General features: G+C 39.6%; 1 protein-coding gene across 1 annotated transcript in view; it reads left to right on the top strand.

Moving 5' to 3' along the window:
• Positions 1–24,701, top strand: part of TOP1 (DNA topoisomerase I) — an 85,223-nt gene that overhangs the window by 46,873 nt on the left and 13,649 nt on the right. Inside the window, exons 4-13 of the mRNA XM_079783695.1 lie at positions 173–296; positions 1,717–1,772; positions 4,261–4,356; positions 5,332–5,407; positions 8,778–8,884; positions 15,382–15,497; positions 18,999–19,120; positions 20,900–21,022; positions 23,560–23,747; positions 24,014–24,158. Of these exons, the coding sequence (XP_079639821.1) occupies positions 173–296; positions 1,717–1,772; positions 4,261–4,356; positions 5,332–5,407; positions 8,778–8,884; positions 15,382–15,497; positions 18,999–19,120; positions 20,900–21,022; positions 23,560–23,747; positions 24,014–24,158 (1,153 nt within the window). The remainder of the gene's footprint in view (positions 1–172; positions 297–1,716; positions 1,773–4,260; positions 4,357–5,331; positions 5,408–8,777; positions 8,885–15,381; positions 15,498–18,998; positions 19,121–20,899; positions 21,023–23,559; positions 23,748–24,013; positions 24,159–24,701) is intronic.

Raw genomic sequence — 24,701 nt, 5'->3', positions numbered from 1 at the left:
AAGTCCCGTGTAGACAAAAGCATCTACTTGAACCTTCTGTCAGGACTGTTTACTTAAACCATTGTAAGTTTCCATGGTTCATGTGATCTTAAGTTATCTTGTGAGTTTATCTTGTGAAATGAACCCTCTGGTCCCTACTCTGGGCTAACCATTTGTGTCTTATTTTTCACAGTGAACATAAAGATTCTGAAAAGAAACACAAAGAGAAGGAAAAAAACAAGCACAAAGATGGAAGTTCAGAAAAACATAAAGACAAACATAAAGACAGAGACAAGGAAAAACGAAAGGAGGAAAAGGTACAGAACTTTCCAGTGCGGGGGGAAGAGATGGGATGTACTTTTCATTTTGTTTACCTTTTAAACAGATAATGAAAGTACCTTCATTCCATAGAAAGATCGCTTGCCTTTGAGTGAAAAGGTCTCAGGAGACTTTAGAGTCAACCATAATCTTCAACTGTGAAAACAAGGTCTATTGCCACTGTACAGTATATCTTGTACATAAATATATTCAGGTCGTTATTTTATATGGCAAGTGGATAAATTTAAGATGTAATGTTCTGGAGATGTCAGTTTTCCTTCATGGGGAAAATTAATTCTGTTTTGCTGGAGGGCTTAATGCTACCTTGGTCCTCTGTTGAATGAAAGTTCTTCTTGAGTGAAAATGTGGTGATGCTGGTACCTTTGCTGACTTGGTTCTAGCAGAACCAGTGTAGCTGTCTGGAAACAGACGGCCTCCTCTGGCTGCAGATGAGTAGTGCTGTGCATGGACTTTTTAAAAATTGTTTTAACTTTAGGTTTTGAAAAAGTAACGTTTATATTTGGTAAATTCAGACAATGTGAAATAGGGAATATAGTGAAAAATACAGCTCCCTTCTATCCCTGGCTCACTGGCCTCCATCTTTCCCTTTCTGGAGGCAGCCACAACGCCAACTATTTTTTTGTATTCTTCCAGAGATGCTTGTATGCGTGTGTGTGTGTGTGTGTGTGTGTGTGTGTGTGTGTGTGAGAGAGAGAGAGAGAGAGAGAGAGAGAAAGAGAAGATTTTTGAAATACCCCGCTGACAAGTCTAGAAAATGGGAATTTGAAGAAGGGGAATGTGAATACACTTTTCCAAACCAGAGAAAGCAGGAAATAGACTATTTAAAAAAAATACATTTTTTAATTTATTTCAGAGAGGAAGGGAGAGGAAAAGAGAGATAGAAACATCAATGATGAGAAAGAATCATTGATTGGCTGCCTCCCACATACCCCCTACTGAAGTTGGAGCCCGCAACCCGGGCATGTGCTCTGACCAGAAATCAAACTATGGCCTCCTAGTTCATAGGTCAGTGTTCAACCACTGAGACACACAGGCCAGGCTCGTTTTGTTTTGTTTTGATTTTTATTTCCTCTCTGCACTGCGAAGGGCAAATCCTTGAGAGGTGGAGTATATTTACTGAGGGAGGGGGACCTGCCATAATTTAAAGGTAAAAAGCTGTTACTTCGCACGGAAACTTTTCTCAGTGTATTGGACGGTTTATCTTGAAGAATTGTATAAAATGAGTCTTAGAAAAATATGAAGACCGTCAGTTCACCTGGTCAGCAAGAAGAGTCGGTCTGTGATCAGGGAACCCCAAGAATTGAAGTCAGATGTTCTCTAATAAAGAGAGAGTCTTCTTTATTTGAGTCAAATGTAGCTTTCAAGGTACTAATCAGTTACTGTTGTTTGACCTTTCAGGTTAGAGCCTCTGGGGATGCAAAAGTAAAGAAGGAGAAGGAAAATGGCTTCTCAAGGTAAGAGTCCTCTGCTTCCTGTGGGTGCCCTGCAGGCCAGCTGCCCGTGTGTCTGCTGCCCGTGTGTCTGTACGTAACACACACTGACCTGGCCACCTCCAGGTTTCCCAGGAAGTGTAGGCAGTGAGAGGACTTGGCCTAAGTCCTCTGAGCATTTCCAGAGTACCCTTTAGTGAGTCTGACCACGATATTTTTCAGAAATTATTTTGAGTGAAGAAGGTTGACAGGAAGAATTTTTTTTAAATTGTGATATAATTTACATACCATAAAATTTACCCTTTTAAAGTGTATAGTTTATTGGGTTTTAGTATATTCACAAAGTTGTGTATCTTCCACACTATTACACAATCTGATTTCTGAACCTTTTCAACACCCCAAAAGAAACTCCATACTTAGTCAGTAGTAATTAATAGTAGTAGTATTCTGAGGCTCATATATAGATGCCTTCTTGACCTACATTTTAGGAATGGGTGTAGATTTGAGTAGAGATACAGGGTGTGGCAAAAGTAGATGTACAGTTGTGAGTACTAAAAACATAGTCTGCATAGTCTAGAGGTCACTTTTCCTGTGCTATTTTTGTTGTTATGATTCTGTTTTCCTCATCAGCCTCACCTTTTTAAAATAAGTCTAAGAATCCCTTCTAGTTTCAAAAAACTATAAATTTATGGTCATATATTCTCATTTGCCTCCACAAAACATCAGAATGGATTTACTAGTTGTTGGAAGTAAACATTATTGACTTGGACAAAGTGTTTTGAGAGTTTTGCTTCCTTGAAATGTCGAACTTTCAATTTCGTTTGAGAACATTTTTGAAAACTGGCATGTCTTCCAGGTCCCTTAGACTAGGAGCAGCAGGAGCCCTCTTCAGGCATGTTTTATAACTGTTCTAGGAATGCTGAATAATAAAATTCACCATAAGCTACCCTAGGCATTCTGATTTCTTAGATAAAGTGACTGAGCACAGGGAGGCTCTTTTCTGCCAAGAAACTGACTGAGTGGATTTTTATTAAACTAATACGTACTAAGAAAATAATGGACTCTTTGGTCTTGGAGTAGTTTTATTAAACTAATACGTACTAAAAAAATAATGGATTCTTTGAAACTTGGGTTCAGTTTCAGACTTTCTGGGCTAGAAGGTTAGGAAGACACCTTTCCAGGCAGTGGGCTCTGCATTCATTTTGCTGGACTGCTTATTTGCTTGCATGTGTATCTGCAGAGAATCACTGGATGGAACCCAGTTTTCTGAGAAATTGTTTTTAACTTCACCTGTGACGATACTAGGATCTAGCATTTACTGGCTGGGTAAATGGCAGTGTTTCTTTCTTTCTGGCACAAAGCTTGTGGAGATTTTGGACTCTTGGATCTATGTTAGTCACTTTTGTAGTTGGGGGGAACAGCTTTAAAGGCTGGCATTTGGGGAGTGTGCAGAAATAAGGAAGGAAAGCTAATTGCTTTAAACATTCAAATTCTTTGGCAAGCAAGGCGATCCAGTATGCTTAAGGGGATGAGGTGATGTGGAGGTGGCATTATCTACTCTTAAAACCCTGTGAATATCCTGACTTTCTTTGCAGCTGAGTCTGTGTAAGCTTATCCCTTGGGTGTCTTAGAGATAAAGTTTCGTGTCCAGAGACCATTCCCTGTTCCGAGTTAGTTAGCTCTGTAAGTGCTTCTGGCTGTAAGCAATGAGGTTCTGATCAGATGTGTTAAGTCAGGGAACATCCCAAGGCTAATTGTTGGTCTCATGGCTTTCTCTCTTCTTCCTTCTGCTTTTTGGTTCAGCATAGTTGTCTAACAGAATTATCTTTTTATATTCAAAAGACAAAATCTTAATAAAGATAAGGCAAGGCACTCTTCTGTATGTCAAGTAAATAAACCTAAGGAGGACATTGAACAATGTCTAAACTTGGCTTAGAATGAATTGAACTTGTCCTGGGCCTCTCATTTAGCAGGTGCCCTTCTTTTGCTGTGATGTCATCTTGGTTGTTTTCCCATGTAACTAGGGTTATTTCCCTTAGACCTTTAAGGTACAAAGTTTGGGAAATAAAATTTTCTTTCTTTCCTTGTAAAAACTATATTTTAGGTTTTGGAGCACTAGAATAATCAGTTCGAATCATTCATGGAGTCAGATACATAGTCTATCTGAAGTGAGGAAACAATTTAATTTAAGTTTGTTCCTGTTGTGGTTTGGGTCATGCTGGCAAAGGCAGTTAAGATGTAGGGGAGACGAAGATTGACTTAGAGTAAGGAGTCCTGATCCCAGATCTTGATGTGCCTGTTGATCTGTAACGTGAGGACAATACTATCTACTTCACAGGGTTGAAGTGAGAATTAAGTGAGAAAAGTGCTCATGGAAAACCTTTATAATAGATACAAGTGTATGTTGTTGTTCTTATATTAGCTGCTTCTCAGTGCAGTAATTTATCCCTGCTTTGGATTACTTGATGTGTAGATGTTCCGACACTCATTAACAATTTTTTTCTCTCTTTAGTCCACCACGAATTAAAGATGAACCTGAAGATGATGGCTATTTTGCTCCTCCTAAAGAAGATATGAAGCCATTGAAGAGACCTCGAGATGAGGATGAGTGAGTATATCTCATTACTTTGATTTTTTTTAAACAAAAAAGGAGTTGATTAAAGGATAAATGTGATGTATGTCTCTGCAGTACACAGAAAAACTACATTAATGGACTTTTACTCATTTGGAATTTGTGATTAATGAACTGACTGGGTGACTGATTTCTGTTTGAATTATGAGAAGTAGGGTTTGCTGAGCAAATAAGTGGTGTACCTGAGGCTTAAATGGACAATATATATTTCTATTTTTCTTATTAAAAAGGCAGTGCAAATAAAACAGAATTCATGAAGAATATTTAAATTAATTTAGGCTTATCATCATTTATGACAAATAAGTTTTCACTGGTAAACCAATTCCTCCTGGGATCTGTGCCTGTCAGTATATTCTAAGTGACATTTCAGTGTATAGGATTTTGCTTTGAATTAAGACAGGTATTTGAGACTTACAGGTAACTCTTTCTCAGATTCAATCAATGATGTTAAATTCTATTCATTATTTTCAATCTTGTATAGTTTATTATGTTCCAGGAATCTACAAAGGATTTATGGTAGAAAGTAGGTGGGAAGAGAGGAGGGAAATATTTAGTGAACTCATTTGTGTTCATTCAGAATTCATACAGAATTTCTTTCCTGTCCTTTCGAGCCAGTCATTACTTTGTGGCAGTCATTGTTACACTGTTGGTTCCCAGATTTCCATCTTCTAGTGGTGTCATTTATGCTATGTCCCTCCATTCCACTTCCCTCCCAGGCCTGCGTGTAGTATACGGTTGTTTGTTTGTTTTGTTCTATCTAGGGCTATAATGATTGGGCCTTGGTCTGGCCTTCTTTCTCTGTCCCATTCTTGACAAGAATGCTCAGCCTAGAATAATAGCAAACACTCCTACCTTGGAAGCCTCCAGGAGGAATTAAGAGGTCCTAATCCTATTGGTGAGAACTATTGAGTCACAGTTGTGTTAATTGCATATTCATGTTCCCCTTTCTAGTGCTGATTTTAAACCTAAGAAAATTAAAACAGAAGATATCAAGAAAGAGAAGAAACGAAAACTAGAGGAAGAAGAGGTTAGTAAAGAGACTTAGGCCCTTTGGGGCTTGAGTTTGGAATAGGGAGTTTTACATAAAACAACTTTTGAAGGCAAATGGGTTTTAGGGATTTAATTGGTCTATAGAGGAAAAACTCTTATGTGTACAGTGACTGTGCACTGTTGGTGTGAAGATCTCTCCTAGCCTTCCTGGGTGTCTGTCCATAGCTATGGTGCCAACTGACCTTTTTAGGGAAACTCTGCCCTCATCATACATACAGAGGGAGGTGTAAACAAGAAATTATATTTGCTTACAACCGAGAATAGTTTTCCCTAAGAATGTTTCTTAGTGCTCTCCTGTATATAACAAGGCTTGCTCATCTCTCACTTTGGGTAACCATTCCTATTTAGCGACCTTTAATTGGTGCAGCTTAGACGTAGGATTAAATCCATGCTCTTTACCACAGCTCCACCCAGTCTGGCTTGTGCCTCTGTTCATCTTGTGCCTCCTCCCTAATTTGCTTTGTTCCAGCCACACTGACCTCCTGTATTTCTTTTCTGCACAGTTCTTTTGTGCTTTGGAACTTTCTGTAGCTTCTACTATTCCCTGTGTCAGGAACACCAGTGCTCATCCTCCCTTCTTCTCCTGACTCAACAACCTCCCCTAAAAATCTCAGGTCAAGTACTTTTCTAAGGGTTCTATTCATGTTCGTGGTAGATTAAACATACGATGTTATGGTTCCTTCTTTTGACACTTTGTATTTCTTATACTAAAGAGTTGTTAGCAAGTAATTCAAGTAAAACATGCCAGCAATTCACAGGGGTCTTAATCCTCCACTCCCCTATAAGAAGGGGGTGAGTGGGTTTTCACTCTTATGCTGCATTTGAGGTTAGCCATTGTCTTGGGCAGAATGGATTCACAAGTGTAAAGACAATAGCTTGAAGCATCACCAGTAAAGATAGAGATAGTGAGGGTCAATGAATCTTCAGAGTGTAATCTATCATAGCAATAAGAATAGAAGTAATAAAGTTAAATGTAGTAGGTGCTTACTATGTGTCAGACACTGTTCTTATTTTAGATATTTCATTTAATCCTAAGAAAAACCCTTAGAGACAAATATTGCTACTATTAGCTCCATTTTACAGATGCAGAAACTGAAGTATAGAGAGGTCAAATCATTTGCCTAAGTTCACACAACTACTAAGTGGTAAAGCCGGGATTTGATCCCAGGCAGTATGATTCCAGAGCCAGCACAGTAGCTACCGTATTATCCAGCCTCTTGGGGGACTTTTTTCCCACAAGAAGGAAGAAAAAGTGTCTTTAATGAAATCATATTAAGAATATTAATGAGTAGGTGAGCCATAGAGAGATGATTGGGTCCTGGATTTAGGGAATTGTAGTTTTTCTGACAATCTGTTCTTGGCAGAAGTTGAAGTTTAGAGCCAACTCAAGGAATTGAGAGCGAGGTGTTGAATAGTGATTATGGTAGTCACTCCACTTTCGTGTAGATCAGATGGGGAACGTTTTTCTGTCAAGGGCCATTTGGATATTTATAATATCAATTGATTGCCACACAAAATTATTAAGTTAAAAAATTAGCCTGCTATATTTGGTCAGACATTTAATTAACTCACCCATAATACCTTTTCAGTGCCAGACCAAATGACTTCACGGGCCTTACACAGTGCAGGCCAGACATTCCCCACCCCTGGTGTAGATCATCAGACTAGTCAATAAAGAATTGTAAAACTTAGCTCTCCATGCTTTCTATATTGCCTTAATGCTGATGTTATGCACAATAGTACCTTTCTTGGAGCTTGGAAGAGGTTAGTCGTAACTGTTAGGCCGTTTGGAAAAAAAGAACAATTGACTCCCCCTCTCCCCTTCTTTTTAAAAATTGTTTTTTAGCAACCCCTCTCGCTACACAGGGAGAAAACAATTTCAGGCTGAAAAACTGAAGTAATACAGTCTTATTGTGGCAAGGACCCCAAATGGCAAGATCTGTCATGAAACCACTTGCTGGCTATGTTTTTTTCATTTCTGGGCATTGGTCCGAAATCTCTGATTATCCCATTGTAAGGCTTGAAACGTACAGTAGCCAGTAGTTCACTGATGGGACCTGCCTGTGCAGATGTGCATGCCTGTTCAGAAACTATTCAGAGAATGTCTTCACTGAGAAACATTTCCCTTTCCTGTGGTGTGTTTCAGCCTAAATAGTAAACATTCTGAATTATGTGGTCCTCCAGTACTTTCTACTCACAAACATACTTATACATTTATATATTCCTATTTTCAAATATATATGGTGTGTAATCTTTCTTTTCTTCTATCCAAAAGGTCATTTGCTTAGCAATCCTGAGTTTGTCTTGATTTCCATCTTATCACATAGTCCCGGAATAGTATCTATTCCAGTCATCCCCATGAGTCACATTCTTTTATTTTTCTAGTCAACTTGGGCTTTCATCGTGGTCAGTATTAGTGATATGATGTTGAGGAAGTAACAAAACATCTGTTTCAGACTTTCCTTGATAATAACTGGAAGAGGTCAAACCAAACTGTCTATAGAGCTCTTTCAAGCTCTGCCATTCTGTAATTGCTTTTAAGATAGTGCAAAACCACCTTTCAGAGCTACATATAAAACATGTTGACTTAAATTACCTTAAATCGTAGAACAAAGGAACATTTTTCTTCAGATGAGTTTCAATTCTCTTGAGTGGTAGCCCCACCTGTTGAACAGCACATATTTGCCTGATGTGTATATGTTTTGATATTTATCTTTTGTATTGGTGAATTGCCCTTGTTTATGTTTGATGATCTTTTTCTGTGACACTGTGATAGTCATCTAGGGTCAGAGCCATAAAGAAATGCCACCATAAGAAGCAGTAATCATTTTAGGACCTTCTGAATACTTGCTTACTGTTTTGTGACTGTGTGTATGCAAACAGCAGTAATAGAAAGTTCCCCACTAGACTCAATCAGGAATTTCCTTTCCAATTGTATATTAAGCACCTAATAACTTCATGTACTCATCATTTGGTGGTGTTAGAAGAGGTTTAAAGATGAGTAGATTAAAACTAAGTGTGGATAAACACTGGGATTACTCTATACAGAAGCAGTACTTTCCCAATCTTTCCTCAGGTTAAAAAATAACTTTCCCAGGCTCTTCCTCCACAGAATGAATGTTTTTAACTTCTTTCTTGAGCAATTATATATCAGGGAGATTTGGGAATTACTGCTTTAGGGAAAAGTACTAGTAAATTTTTATTGGGGGGATTGGACCTAAGAAAGTCTCCAGTGCTAATGTTCGATGATTCCAGTTTTCTTCCTAATGGCCTCCCAAAACTACTTCTAGAAAAGCAGCTAGTTCTCTCCTTTTTTTAAAGTGCTTTCTCACCATGTTTCTTTGTAGGATGGTAAATTGAAAAAGCCCAAGAGTAAAGATAAAGATAAAAAAGTTCCTGAGCCAGATAGCAAGAAAAAGAAGCCGAAGAAAGAAGAGGAGCAGAAGTGGAAATGGTAAGATCTCAGCACGGGGTTAAAATGTCAGCTCTTTGATTCCACAGCCTAATTAAGCAATAGTGTTGAGTTATTAAATTAATACCTTGATATTTGAGGGAGGAGGGAAGTACTTAAAAGAATCTCTCTAGAATAACATTCTGAAGTAAGTTTCCCAGGTCCTAGTGAAAGTATTAACTAGCTCTTAACCTGTTGAATCTCAAAACTAGGTCCCAGTCTATTGAACAGAATGAACTATAGAAGTAGACTTATGCATATATGGGAACTTAGCATATGAAGAATACTGCATTTAAAATTATAGGGGTTATTTTAAATAAGATGGATTATTACATAAATAGTGCTGGGGAAACTGCCTGTTTAAAAAAACACAAAACCATCTCCCCAAGAAAACCTGGGTGAATATCTTTATAATTACAGAATAGTGAAGTCCTTTTGAAGCATGTCATAACCAGAGCCATAAGGAAAAGCTTTATAAATTTGATACATCAAAGTTAAATCTGCCCTGGCTGTGCGGCTCAGTTGGTACACCAAAAGGTTACAGGTTCGAGTCTCAGTCAGGGCACATGCCCAGGTGTGGGCTCGATCCTCAGTAGAGGGCAGCTGATCGATGATTCTTGCTCGCTCACTTTCCTTCTCTTTTCCTCTCTCTGAAGTCAATAAAAACATATTTTTTAAAAAAATAAATGATTAGTAAACGTCTTAAAATATGGTCAACCATACAAGTAACAAAGGCACAAAGAGAAATAATAAATGATACATCTTTTAATGTCTCTCAGACTGGGAAAGATTAATAAGTATCAAAATATCTAGGTTGAGAGTATGAGAAAACAGGTATTCCCCTTCACTGTGGGATGAAGAACCCCGCAGTCTTACGGCGGACAATTTAGCAATAACAGAAGTTACTTTTGAAAAGTGTATTTAGGAGGGAAATTTCATTTTCTACTTAATAAGTTTTGGTGTTTAGAATTTTGAAATAAACATGTATTTTTAATACTGATTTTACTTAAAACTTGGTTTTGGGTGTATTGTTTTGTTTTCCAATTAATCTTTACCCGAGGATATTTTTCCATTGCTCTTCAGAGAGAGTGGAAGGGAGAGAGGAAGCAAAGGGGAGAGGTAGAGAAAGAGAGAGAAACATTGATGTGAGACACATTGATTGATTGCCTTCTGAGTGTGCCCCCACTCGTATGGGGATCAAACTTGCAACCCAGGTATGTGCCCTTGACCAGGAATCAAACCGGTGACAACCCTTTAGTGCATAGGCCAACGCTCTCACCGTCGAGCCACATTGGCCAGGGCAAAACTTTGTATTATTTAACTTCTACACCAATAATATATGATCTGTATTTATGTTGAAAAATTCAAATGATCCAGAGGCATAGGATTCAGAAAAAAAATGACAGTTCTCTTTCCCTCCTATTCCCATTTTTCCTTTCCAGCTTTGGGACAACCATTATTTGTAGTTTGGTGTGTAGAGTTCCAGACCCATTTATATGCATTTACTCTGTGGCTTTTATGACTTAGAAAAATAATCTCCTCAGAACTTGAGGGATGGGGAAGGATCAGTGACTAGGCGGTGGCGGAGAGGAGCAGAGCTGCAGTAGCAGAACTGCTGCCATGTAATGGTGTGAACACACATGGGGTTAAAAGGAAAATGTAGGAAAAAATCAGAGTCAAGGAATCCTGGGCCTGTGCAGAGGTCAGAGTCAGAAAACAAAAGATGTATTTTTGCTCTTTTCATTTTTTTCTTTGGAAACAAGTTCCTTGTCATAACTAGCTCTTTGCTGTCTTCCCCCTTCCTTGGCCCTAATGCTCTTATTGGGCCCTAATGTATTCTTTTCCTGGCTCAGCCTTGTGTGTGTGTACCCTGGAAGAGTCTAATTGCCTAATTTTGCTTCCATGGTTGAAATCCTTATTGGTGTGAGAGAATGGCTTCTGTGTTTGTTTGTTTGTTGTTTGTTGTTCAAGTGTGGGACTGGTTAGTCTTGAACTGAAGATGGTTGGTTTGGAGGAAAGCAATCTTTGCTATAGTCTCCTTGCATGCTTTTCTCAAGTCTGATTGTTAAGTCCTGCCCATTCTTAAGCACAGTGCTTTGTGGTGGTGCAGTGTAAGTTTTAGAAGTAGAGAACAGGAATGATTAGTTTCTTACCTGAGAGCTTGCCTTTTCCTTCTGAAACTATTGGCTCCTATTACACCCTGAAGTCAGTGATTCAGACCTCTGACAGCGTAGTCAGGGAACTTTGATGACGGATACTCTCACTTGTACTAGCCTCTTGATATTCCACTAAAAGAATTACACACTTTACCAGCTTGGCTAGTGTGCAGATCTTTTGCTTCCACCCAGAGCCTACAGACTTGTTCATCTTGCCAAAAACAAACTTTGAATCCCTATATCCCTCTCTTTGGTAATTGTGGGGATGGGGAAATGGTCAGGATCCCTCTAGGTTTCTTCACTGTATCACATTTCCCCCATAGAAACAATGTTACAAGTGGCTGCAATATGCTCAGGCTTAGTTCCATGAGGATCTCTTTAACCCAGATCCCCCTATTTTAACTGGTACCCATTGTAGCTGTATAGGATTTCAGATTGTCCTCAGTTAAGTACACTTTTGTGTCAGGGCTGACCTGTTGAAACATAGGTCCCATGTTTATACTACAAAGAAGACTTCACCAAAAGACCTTGAGACTGAAGTTTGTTGCTGGTGTTAGGTGTGACTTTAAATGGAGTTTTGAGTCTTTTTTAGCAAAAAGACTCAAAGGATTATAATGTGGGGAATTTGTGTTGAAAGACCGGGACTCAAGCATTGATCAGACTGTCAAACCTCAGAGGGAAGGTAGGGGAGGGTGGAGGTAAGGGGGAGAGATCAACCAAAGGACTTCTATGCATGCATATAAGCCTAACCAGTGGTCATGGACAACAGGGGGGTGGGGGCATACATGGGGAGGGGTTTGGAATGGGGGGATGAGGACAGTTATGTGATACCATAATCAATAAAGAAATTTAAAAAATAAAAAGAAAAAAGAAAGAAAGACCGGGACTCATGAATACAATCAGTAATAGTGGTAAGAAATTTATGAAATAAGGATTGACATTCTCCTCAAACCATAGAAACTGTCCTTGATTCCATAGATTCGCTTCCAGAAAGCTGTAGCATGTGACCTTTATTTCTGAGATTTAAAAATTAAATGTGCATTTTACAGTGTACTATGAGGTGTTTTTTAACTATAAGGGAATATGATTTTAGAGACTATGTGGATGTTTACTTTCCTGTCTTACACACATTTCTAGCACTTTTCCATTTCGTTTACTCAAGCACATTTTATTGTTACATTTATACCTAACAAGTTAGTTAAGTCTGCCGTAGAGAAATCATTTCGACGTCTACATGTTTTCCTCTTTTTAAAAAATATATTTTTATTGATTTCAGAGAGGAAGGGGGAGAGAGATAGAAACATCAATGATGAGAGAGAATAATCGATTGGCTGCCTCCTGCACGCCTCACACTGGGGATTGAGCCAACAATCCAGGCATGTGCCCTGACTGGAACTCGAACTGTGACCTCCTGGTTCATAGGTCGATACTCAGCTACTGAGCCACGCTGGCCGGGCCTACATGTCTTTCTTAATTCTGTTGATGAACCACTGATTGGGGAATAAAAGGCATCAGTAGTGTCAGAGACATTGGTACAGGGAGAGTTGCTGATCCAATAATATCAGCTTGTGGGAGTATACATTCTATCTGGAGAGTAATAGACTTGGCAGTTTGGATGGGTTCCTGCTTCTAGGCCTTTTTATGCCAACGAAGAGTTGGGAGATCCTGCCAGTTTCACATCTGTAAAAGTGGTAGGTTGGTCATAGAGGATCTTGAATGTTCCTTCTAGGTCTAACATTTTATTACATGTTGACCTTGACTTTTTTAAAAAATTATCTTTAATTGTAGTAAAATAACATAAAATGTATCATCTTAACTATTTTTAAGTGTTCAATTGAGTGGTTGTACATTCCCATTGTTGTGCAACCATCACCACCACCATTCATCTCCAGAACTCTCTTCATCTTACAAAACTGAAACTATTAAACAATAACTCTCCCTCATGTGACCCTTTTCCCCTAGTTGTTGGTAACCACCATTCTACTTTCTGAGTTGGTTAGTCTAGGTACCTCATATGAGTGGAACTATACAGTATCTGTCCTTTTGCGACAAGCTTATTTCACTTAGCATGTCTTTGAAGTTCATCCATGTTGTACATGTGTCAATTTATTTCCTTTATAAGGCTGAATAATAATTAATTTTATGTATATACCACACTTCGTTCATCTACTGATGGATACTTAGCTTGTTTCTACTTTTTGGCAGTTCAGTGCTGCTATGAATGTTCGTGTACAAGTATTTGCTTGAATATCTGCTTTCATTTATTTTGGGTATATTCTTAGGAGTGAAATTGCTGGATCCTGGGGTAATTCTTTTTTACTTTTGAGGACCTGCCATGCTGTTTTCCACAATAGCTGTACGTGTTCACATTCCAACCAACAGGGCACAGGAGTTTCAATTTCTCCGCATCCTTGTGCACACTTACTATTTGTAGTTTTTGGTGTGGTTTTTTGTTTTTGTTTTTGTTTTTTGTTTTTTAAATGATAGCCATTCTAATGGGTGTGAGCGGTATCTCATGGCTCTGACTTACATTTTCCTAATTATAGATAATGTTGAATATTTTTTCAGATGTTCATTGACCACTTGTGTATCTTTGGAGAAATGTCTATTTACATCCTTTGCCTGTTTTTTAATTGGGTTATTTTGTTGTTGTTGAGTTTGTGGTTCTTTATATATTTTGGATGTTATCTCCTTATCAACATTTTTGCTCTGCAAATATTTGTCAATGCATGAGTTGCTTTTTCCCTCTGTTGGTTGTGTCCTAAATTTTGTAGTCCAGTTTACCTAATATTTCTCTTGTCTGTATTTTTGGGTCATATCTAAGAAATCATCGCTATATCCAATGTTATGAAGCTTTTGCTTTATGTTTTCTTATAGTGTTTTATAATTTTAGCTCTTACATTTGGGTCTTTGATACACTTTGAGTTTATTTTTGTATATAGTATAAGATAAGAGACCAACTTCATTCTTTTAGTGTGAATATCCAGTTTTCCCAAAACCATTTGCTGAAAACACTGTCCTTTGTCCACTGAATGGTCTTGATACCCTTATCAGAAATCATTTGACCATATATGTTGACTTTGGTTATATAGTATACTATTATTACAGCACAGTTTGATACATGTAATTTTTATTTGATATTTCTAAGCTTCGTTTAAAATATTGGAGTTGGAAGATAATAGGAAGTAATAGAGTGTGAATAATTGGCCTTTGGAATAATTCTGTAGAACTGTAGGGCTTTTTATTTAAGGTAGAAATAGTGAAGATTAAAATATGAAGTTTTAAAATATTCTCTCTGTAATACAACTGAGTGACTCTTAAAGAAAACAAAGTGATAGTGTGAGGTCTAATTCTCGAGAAGAAAAGACTTGGAGACATAAACAACCAATTGCAGTACATGGTCCTTAATTAGATTCAAGTTTATAAAATATATTTTGGATTTAATTGGGAAATTTGTAATATGATCCAGATATTAGAATGCTATTAGGGAATTATCAATTTTGTTACATGTGGTAATTGTTTTTATAGCTAAATACGGGAACATCCTTATTTTTATAGAGATGTTTGCTGAAATATTTAGGGGTGAGGTGGTATAGCTGCAACTTACTTGGAAAGAGTTCAGCAAAATAATGAAAATTGAGTATAATATTAATTATTGTACATAGGTGATGGTATATGGTGTTCTATATATTCTTTTTCCCCCCCATGTTTGATCATTTTTAAAATAAAAAGGTTTTTAAAAGCTGTTTCCACTAAGTTTTACATTTCACTTATCATTGTCTGCTAGATAGCTCTAGATCAGCGGTCGCCAACTAGAGGTCCAAAAGGTTGGCGACCACTGCTTTAGATAATCCAATACCTTAAACTCAGTATAAACCCAACTGAACTATTATTTCCCAGTCTTCTGTTCCATTATGTATTTTCTCTTAGGGTTGTTTTCCCCTAAACCTTCAACTGGCATCTCCACTCCCAGGAGGCCCTTTCCTATGTATCAACAGCATAAATGTTATATATATTTCACTGTTACTTACTTTCATACCATAGTGATAAAACAACGGTTTTATTTCCATATCCCCACTTGTTGCCGAGCTTCTTGATTGATGACCTCTTGTATCCAATATCTTTGAACTGTTGAAATGTATTTTCCTCCATTTCATCTTATTTGTTGTATTGGGTTTTTCAAAGTGAAAGACACTGGTTATTTTGATCCAGGCCTTGAATATAGGGCTCTGAGTCATTCTAAAGCACCAGTCAATTGAGGAGATAGTATTTTTTTTTAATAGGTGATAATCTCTATAATAGATAAAGTGGTCACTAAATGAGGTTGTACCTTGTCTTCTAAAGGTGGGAAGAAGAGCGTTATCCTGAGGGCATCAAGTGGAAATTCCTAGAACATAAAGGTCCTGTATTTGCTCCACCATATGAGCCTCTTCCAGAGAGTGTCAAGTTTTACTATGATGGTGAGTTGTTCTAAGGTTATCCAATTCTTGGGCAAGAAAAGACTCTGATTCTATTTAGGAATAGAAAGTGAGGAAGGATCCTGTGCTGTATATCCTTTTGCTTATTTCATTTTGTTTTATTCTCTACATAACTCACAGCACTGGGCCCACAGTCTGAGTTCTTTTATCTGAACTTTATTTCTAAGGAGCCACTCTGCAAAAGTTATTAGAAAAGCCTTACTTGAATGATAGTGCTTTATTTTAGCAATATAATGCAAACTTGACAAGCTGTGCATCACTAGAAATAGTACTAATATTTGGTTGAGGATTAGTCTGTCATCAACCTCTAGGTGGAGGCCTGGTAGGTGTCTATAGCAAAACACTATGCCTTTGCTAAATGTGCATTCTAGTCTGATGTGCTGCTTTGAAAAAAATGCCCTGCCTAGTTCTCATAGAACCCTTAGAAGTGTCCGTTGACTCTCATAGGTATTTCTGTCCTTTGTTTGAAGAATTTGAGAGTAGTCTTTGACTCTCCTTCTATTGGCAATGTAGCAGTATGCAGATAATAATGTTCAATTGATTTCCCTCGTTCCAAGATTTCTATCCAGAAGTGGCTAGAGCATTATTTTTCAAACCCTTATGTGCTTGACCCCAGATGGATCTGGGCCATTTAATAGGTGTGGAGTGGTATTGGGTGCTTCTGAACCAGTTGGTCTGCTGACCAAACTTTGAGAAACACTCAGCAGAAGAACTGAAAGCATCGGTAGTGAACACTCGAAGTTCTTATGCATCTCTGTCTACTAGCAGTGGCCTCAGGGTCATGGATGCTTACGGGTCAAGGGAGTAGTTTATATTGAAAGGCTGGGTCTTGAAAGTAAGTAACTTGGCAAACTGGAATTTGTTTTTAAAAACTATGTTTCTTCAATGTGTCTGTGATCAGATACCGAGATTCAGCAGTGGCCAGTATTGACTATTCCTCGATCGCGTGGTGTTTGCAGTCTACTGGACCTCATAGCCTCAGTGACAAATGCTTACATCAAATAAACATTCTGACCTGTGTTTACCAGAGAGCACAGGACAAAGTTCTGTTAGCCCTCACATTCTAAGGGTTCTATGAGAACTAGGCAGGGCATTTTTTTCAAAGCAGCACATCAGACTAGAATGCACATATAGCAAAGGCATAGTGTTCTGCTATAGACACCTACCCGTCATTTCTGGAGATTCTTAAATGTGACTGAAAGCCAAAATTCCAAAGAAAAGAAAGAGCCAACGACCTTGAAAAAGACAGTCATAAAAGTACAGTTATTCTGTAGCCCTAGTCTGGGTTTACCAAGGGCTTTAGAAAGGGCTTTGAGATTCACAGTGATTTGAGGGGAAGCTAGATTCCCTAGTCTTTGGGTTTCTTTTCTCAGGACGGGAAGCCAGGGCCCGAACAGTCATCACTTGTCGCCATGGTCCCTCCCCCAATTCTTGCTTAGTTCTCCATTATAGGAGCTCCAGTTCCAGGGCTATAGTATTTTCTCAGTTGGTCTTTCTCTGGAATTCTTTCCTTTGATTATGTAATATCCGACTGCAGTAAGCCAGGAAGTCACAGTTCTCTTGCTAGTCCAAATTGATTCTGTAAGTCCTGCCTACTCTCTAGGGAAGAGAATTCTCAGATTCTTTTAGCCTGCCAGGGAGGTGGAGCATGGGCTGGCTGAAGTAGTGAATTGCTCTAAGAACCTCCAGTTTTCAGCTCTGACTCAGCAATTTCTTCTTCCTGGAGCTCAGCCTCTTCCACAAAGCACTGTCATTGCCAGGAACCTTCGAGTCATCCTCCACCACCTGCTGCTGGAAGCTGTCATTTCATCTTTTGACAGCTCATCTAAAACAGGAGGTGTCAAAATTGCTTTCTCTATTGAGATAGAATTCAATAAAATTACTCAGTCTCCATTTAACAGAAAATACTGTTGTTTGTTTGGTTTATACCAAACAGACCTGAGAGAACAGTTGACATTCTTGCCATTTATTTTATTCTTAGTGACTTAATGTTTTCCTTTATATTGGAAGCATGTTACAACTTTACTGGCAAGTCTGGTTCAGACCTGAATGGGGGAGTTGTGAAGAAGTGCAGGAAACCCTTGAAAGCCAGCCTATTTGTTGTCCTCAGTCTCTCTTCCAAAGGCTGGAGCTTGGGAGGTTGATGGGGAAGCAGCGCCACCTGTTGGCCTTTTAAGTTATGGATTCCAAGTAGTTTCTTTCTGTCTACCATGGCAGTTTCAATTTTGTGCTATGATTTCTTGCATCCCTACAATCAGGGACACTAACCTGCCAATCATCATGAGATGAGATGTCTTCTGAGTTTTGAAATAACTGGATTTCTAGTTAAGTTAGTTTTCTATAATAAATGTGAAACTCCCTGGTGAATTATTAGTACCTATGTAGTAGTGACGTAGTGGTATGGTATTTAACCCAATTTTTTTTTAAGTAGAGCCAAATTATGCCATGGATGGCATTGTAAAGTTGGATTTTCAAGGAAAAAATGGAAATGGACCCTAAGAGTACTGTTTAAAGTACTCTATTTAAAAAGTAGATTAAATTCCTGAGTACTTTTATTAACTACTTGAGGTCCACAAAACCCCAAGAACCCATTCAGATTTACTCTATGCTGTATAACATCAGGATTCCTTTAGAAGGGCTTTTTGTTAAACGTGGGCACTCTGCCGAGGACCCAGTCATCCCTTGTATTCTCACTGAGTCCTGATGCCCTGAATGAGGCAACCTCATAATGCCTGTAACAGGGCAATGCATCTCAAACTCTGCTGTGCACACAAGCCACTTGGGTCTCGTTAAAATGCACTTACTAATTCAGTAGGTCTGGTGTGGGGCCTAAGATTCTGTATTTCTAACAAACTTCTGCTTGATGCCGATGCTGTTGGTCTGTGAGCCACACTCTGAACAACAACGTTGTAGAGGAAGATCTTACTTAGACTTTTCATAGAGATATCTGGGCTTGCCTGCTATGGATATATTTCTTTATTCATATTCCACTCACCTAACTTTAAAGAATAAAGTAGCCTATTTCTTTTCTCCACAATTCCTTTCTTCTGCTCCCTGCCCTATCCTTTCCTCCCCTTCTTGAACAGAAGCTGCTTAGCTTAGCAGTGGCAGGTGTCCCTTGAGGATTTCGTTTTTAAAAATCATTGAAGAGGTGTAAAGGACCCTGCTTGCTGAAAAGAAAAGGAAGAGTGACTGTGCCTCCCCCAGGTCATCCCTGTCTTGAGCAGGCCCCTGGGAACAATTTACTGACTGACATAGTCTCCAGAAAATGACCCAGGTAAATATCTGCTAAAGAGAAGGAACATTTATACAAGTAGATATAAGTCAGAATATTATATTTATTGTTATTGTTACCATGTGTCACCAGACCTCTAGATATCTTGGGAAGGTAAATCCTTATTAAAGTAGATTTCTCCAGAGCTCAGTGTTTATACTCAGAACATGAATTTTATACCTTATTTTTTGGAACCACTTTTTTTCTAGGTAAAATCATGAAGCTGAGCCCCAAAGCAGAAGAAGTAGCTACGTTCTTTGCAAAAATGCTCGACCATGAATATACTACTAAGGAAATATTTAGGAAAAATTTCTTTAAAGACTGGAGAAAGGTATTGTAGCTCATGTATTAATATCCCAGCATCTTGCAAAAATATTGATCAACTACTAAGTAAGAAACTATAATTTTACAGCAAATCCCTGGATATAAAATTTGAGTTTATGAATTGTATTATGTTAAAGGTTATTTTTTTTCTACTCATTTACTATATTAGATAGGATTTCTATCCAACAAGAATGCTTACATTTCTTTCCTCCCCACTGTCATATGGCTGCAGGAGGGAGTTAATTAGATTTGGCCAAACAGAAACCTCAGCTCCCGTTGTGCAAGGGATAGTTTGTCTCAGAGGCCTGCACTCTGTCTGCTGTTGCAGAGAGATGTTAATGTGATGCTCCTATTCCTCTTGATTCTTATTTGCTTTAGGTACTTTCTGCTTTTAAAGCCATGTATCCTGTATCTGCCTAGGTGATTTTAAACAATCTTATTCTCAATTTGGATAATGTAGGCAGAGGCCAAGCTGAAGTTTACATTTTGAATAGCTCTGGAAATAAGGTTAATAAGTGAATAGAGTGGGATAATGTTTCTAAAAGAGACTGGGTATGGGAATAGTTCTTTATTTTTGTTTTTCCAACTGTGGTATTCATATGCCTAGAAAAGATTGTGGCATTGTGCCAAGGAGTCCAAGATACTACATAAGAATGACCTTTTTTAATGATAACTGATTTTAAACATTTTAATGTCAGATATGTATCTATATATATAAAAGCCTAAGCGACTGGCTGGTAGCTGTGATGCGCAATGACCACCAGGGGGCAGACGCTCAATGCATAAGCTGTGGAGCAACAGCAACTTTGCAGAGTGCCCTCTTGCACTCGGGACCCCTCGGGGGATGTCAGACTGCCAGTTTTGGCCCCATCACCGCAGGCCAGGCCGAGGGACCCTGCTCACTCCGCAGACGCCCTTCAAGCTCTGGCACCGCCCCAGGTGCAGCTGGCCAGGGAGGGAACCTGGGAGGTTGGCTCCAGGGTGTGTCAGGCCCGTTTTGCCCAGTCCTGCCCTGCCAGCCACCTTCTAATTAACTTTTTTTTCAATGTGCACGAACCCATGCTCCGGGCCTCTAGTCCTACATAATAAAAAGGTAATATGTAAATTACCATCACTCCACTACGCCCACGATTCGGCCAGCGGGAGACACAGGGGGCGGGACTCGGGGTGGCTGGGGTGGTGATTGGGCCGGCAGGACGCTGAGCTTGTGTTGCCAGCGGCGACACCAGCTCAGCGTCTGCGCCATGGCTGTGCTGCAGCACAGACGGGCCTCTGGGGCAGCGAGCCTGCATTTTGGAGGTTTGGAGACAGCGCAGGTGGGCGGGCGGCGCGGCTCCCGTGGGAGGAGTCTGGCGGCAGTTGGGCCGCAGGAGCGCGCGGCGGTGTCCCGGTGTCCGCGGGTGGTGTCCGCGGGTTTCCACGAAGGCAGAGGAGGCAGCGGCTGCCCCAGCATTCCTGGGTGGGAGGCGAAGGCAAGACCCCGGCCTGGGCTCCGGCGCCGCCTCGCCCTAGCGGCCCAGGGACTTCGGAGCTGCCGGCCACACCGGGGCCCGACCAGCGGACAGACAGCCTACACGTGCATGATTAAATCATGCACTGGGCCTCTAGTTTTATAATAAAAGGAAATAATAAAATTATGTATTTTTTTCAAATCTCACTAATTTGGATTGACTACCTATCCAGATACCTTTGACTGAAGAAATGATGCTTTGCTATAATTGCAGGGAAATCTGAGGGCTTATTAGAGTATTTACCTTCTTCTATCTCCCTCTTTTCTTTTGACTAGGAAATGACTAATGAAGAGAAGAATATTATCACCAACCTAAGCAAATGTGATTTTACCCAGATGAGCCAGTATTTCAAAGCCCAGTCAGAAGCTCGGAAACAGATGAGCAAGGAAGAGAAACTGGTACTATTTCTTAAATTTCTGAGGAGTTTGGAATAGGGATTGTTTCATCCATTTTTCTTCTTGGTTCTTATAGGACAGCTTTGACTTGAGTAATCTCACATGGCTCTGTACTAAAGATTTAGGATTCTCAACCTAGTGGAATAGATTTTCTTCAGGGTTTTGTGCAGACTGAAGATTGTGAATAAGCACTTTGTTTGATGGCTCAGTATAAAAACCCTGATGCTGCTGACCTAAAAATTCCAACAATATAGTTTTTAAGGATTGACAGATCTGTCTCACTCACAGTGGCTCTTGGATGTTAGAGAGCTATGACAGATCAAATACTACTGGCCATGTACCTCCCTCTTCTCTGATCTACTTTACACTGGAATCTAGCCATGCTCATTTATATGCATCTTCCAGTCTTGACCATCCTTTTTCCTGAAGGATCTTTTCAGTATCCAGCTGGGATGTCATTTTCTTCTAGAGCATCAGTAGGCAAACGATAGGCTGCCTGTTTTTGTAAACAAGTTTATTGGAACACAGCCACATCTATTCATTACACATTATCTGGGGCTGCATTCATGTAGCAGAGTTGAGTAGTTGTAACAGAATCCTTATGGCCCTCAAACCTAAAATATTTCCTATCCAGAAAAAGTTTACCAACTCCTGATCTAAAGGAGTGCAAGCTCGAATTTCATTTTTTTCAACTTGGAGGTCCGGAAGTTAAGGATTTTAAGAAATTCTTTGCACTTCAAAGCCCTTATAGTTTCAGTGTTTTAAAAACTTGGCATGCTTCTAAAATTTAGGCCATTGTATTTTATGTTATTTTTAAAAATTTTATTTACTGATTGATTTCAAGAGAGAGAGGAGAGAAAGGAGAGAGAAAGAAAACGCACGCGCGCACACACACACACACACATCGATTTGTTGTTCCACTTATTCATGCATTCGTTGGTTGCTTCTTGTATGTGCCCTGACGGGAGAGCAAACCTGTAACCTTGGCGTATCGGGATGGTGCTCTAACCAACTAAGCTACCTGGCCAGAGCTCTATTTCTGTAACTCATTGTTTGATGGTGCCTATTTGACCTTTAGTTTGAAAATGAGTTACCATAAGAATGATAACTGCATTAGCCTTTTTCATGTCGGCTTAGTCTTCTCCCCAATATTCCAGATAAATGAAATTTGGTTTATTACTCACTTCAGTGGTGTTTTTAAACTTAAAAACCTCTGGTGTTTTGTTCTTGGAATATTGATCCAAAGATAGGGAGGTTTCATAAGTATCACCTTGTCAGAGCCCCTGCCAAAGACACTTGCTGCCAATAAGTTCTGAGTCTGAATCCACCCACAGGGCAACGGGACTCAGTTAAATTGAATTGCTAAGTATCATAGGACTGACGAGGCAGCAGAGGGCTACGGGCCTTCAAATCCGTCCCTTGCCTTTTTGGAGCAAGGGTCACAATGTCTGTAACCTGTATCTAGGAAAGAATCTGTAACAGGCTTATTTGAGCTTGAAAACCCATGTGAAATGCTGTTCAACTGAATGTCTCTGGAATCTGTTAGAGAACACGGAAGTGTTGCCTATGAGGCCGTCAGAAAGGCTCTTGTCCATCCATTTTGATAGTGCTCAACAAAATGGTGTTAATTTTTATTTTAAATATATTTTTATTGATTTCAGAGGAAGGGATGGTGGGGAGAGAGAGAAACATCAAAGATGAGAGAGAATCATTGATCGGCTGCCTCCTGCACGCTCCCTACTGGGGATTGAGCCCACAACCCAAACATGTGCCCTTGACTGGAATTGAACTGGAGACCTTCCAGTCCACAGTCCAATGCTCTAGCCACTGAGCCAAACCAGCTAGGGCTGGTGTTAATTTTTAAAGTTACATTTAAAACTACCAAGGTGCCCTAGCTGGTTTGGCTCAGTGGATAGAGTATTGGCCTGTGGACTGAAGGGTCACAGGTTCGATTCCGGTCAAGGGCACATACCTCAGTTGCAGGCTCCATGCCAGCCCTGGTTGGGGTGCATGCCAGAGGCAACCAATTGATGTACGTCTCTCCCCCTCCTTTTCACTCTCTCTAAAAATCAATGGAAAATATCCTCCTGTGAGGATTAACAACAACAAAAAACTACCGAGGTAATCTATATATATCAAAGAGTAATATGCTAATTAGACCAGACGTCCTTCCAGACAACCTTCCTGACAAAGCTGGGGCTGCGAGTGCCGGCCAGCGGCCAGAGGGAAGCCAGTGCTGGCAGCCAGGGGAAGGAAGGCCTATTCTTGCACGAATTTCATGCATCTGGCCTCTAGTATATTTATAAACATATATCCTTAAAGATTACAGAATTTATAGTTGAATTAATCCTTATAGGTAAATCTTTAGGGAAATTTTATTGTATTTAAGTTTGAAAATTCTATTAGAGGTTTTTTCGAACTTGAATTCATTTCTTAGTAATTTTTAGATGTTACTTTGACCTGTTCTCACACGAGAGATAAGAATATCTAAGTAGAGAACCATTTGAACCCATTTTGAGTATTTTCTTGCTGTCTTCCAGAAAATCAAAGAGGAGAATGAAAAAATACTAAAAGAATATGGTTTCTGTATTATGGATAACCACAGAGAGAGAATTGCCAACTTCAAGATAGAACCACCTGGGCTTTTCCGTGGCCGTGGCAACCACCCCAAGATGGGCATGCTGAAGAGACGGGTCATGCCTGAGGACATAATCATCAACTGTAGCAAGTGAGCCCAGTTCATCCTTTGGGCCAGAAATGAAGTGGGGGCTTCCTTTGTTCTTAGTAGTTGGGAATATTTCCCACGTTAGAGAACTGATTAGGGCAGCTCAGTATTTTCATGTGTACATCTCCAAGTGTGTTTCATGTATTGATTGGTGAGGAAGAAACTTGGACCTATATGCTCAGCAGAGTAATCCACATTAGGTCAAGAAAGGTGAAATTGTTCCTCACGTGTCCTCATTTCACTGCCCTCCTGTTTTGTTATTTCCACAGAGATGCCAAGGTTCCTTCTCCTCCTCCAGGACATAAATGGAAAGAAGTCCGACATGATAATAAGGTTACTTGGCTGGTCTCCTGGACAGAGAACATCCAGGGTTCCATTAAATACATCATGTTGAACCCCAGTTCAAGAATTAAGGTAAGGGGTGGCTCAGAGCTGCCCCAGTTAGTGGGTAGTCTCTTTTTGTTGAAATGGAATGTTTTCAGACTTTTAGAGACACTTTGACAAATTAAAAACCCTCCCCACAAAAAGAAGGCAAGTACTTTCATGGTTAGCATTATCCAGTGACCTCCCTAGGGTGTATCCGTTTTTGCATCGCATTGTAATCTTGCTCATTTATTCACAAATATTTGCTGAAATCCCAGTATGTGCCTGACACAGTATATGCATGGTACTAGGAATGGTATTAGTAAACAAGGTAGCTGCCTTCACATTGCCTGCTAGCCAGTGTTCAGAATGTACATGTATATTGGCTTCTATAGCTCCTTTCCTTTTCCTCACCTTTCCTGGCTCTGAAGAAGGGAATGTAATTGCTCTGAAACCAGAAAAAAGTTGTAAAATCTTACATACTCTGACTTGCCACGGTTTCAGGTGAGTAGGTCCCACCAGGACCAAGTGGGATAATGCATATGAAAGCACGTCACCAACTGCTGAACATCCACATGCTGTAATTGAAAGGGG

The sequence above is a fragment of the Cnephaeus nilssonii genome (assembly GCF_951640355.1).
Source record: "Cnephaeus nilssonii genome assembly, chromosome: 11".
Lineage (NCBI taxonomy): Eukaryota > Metazoa > Chordata > Mammalia > Chiroptera > Vespertilionidae > Cnephaeus > Cnephaeus nilssonii.
This window is presented reverse-complemented; position numbering and strand designations above follow the sequence as displayed.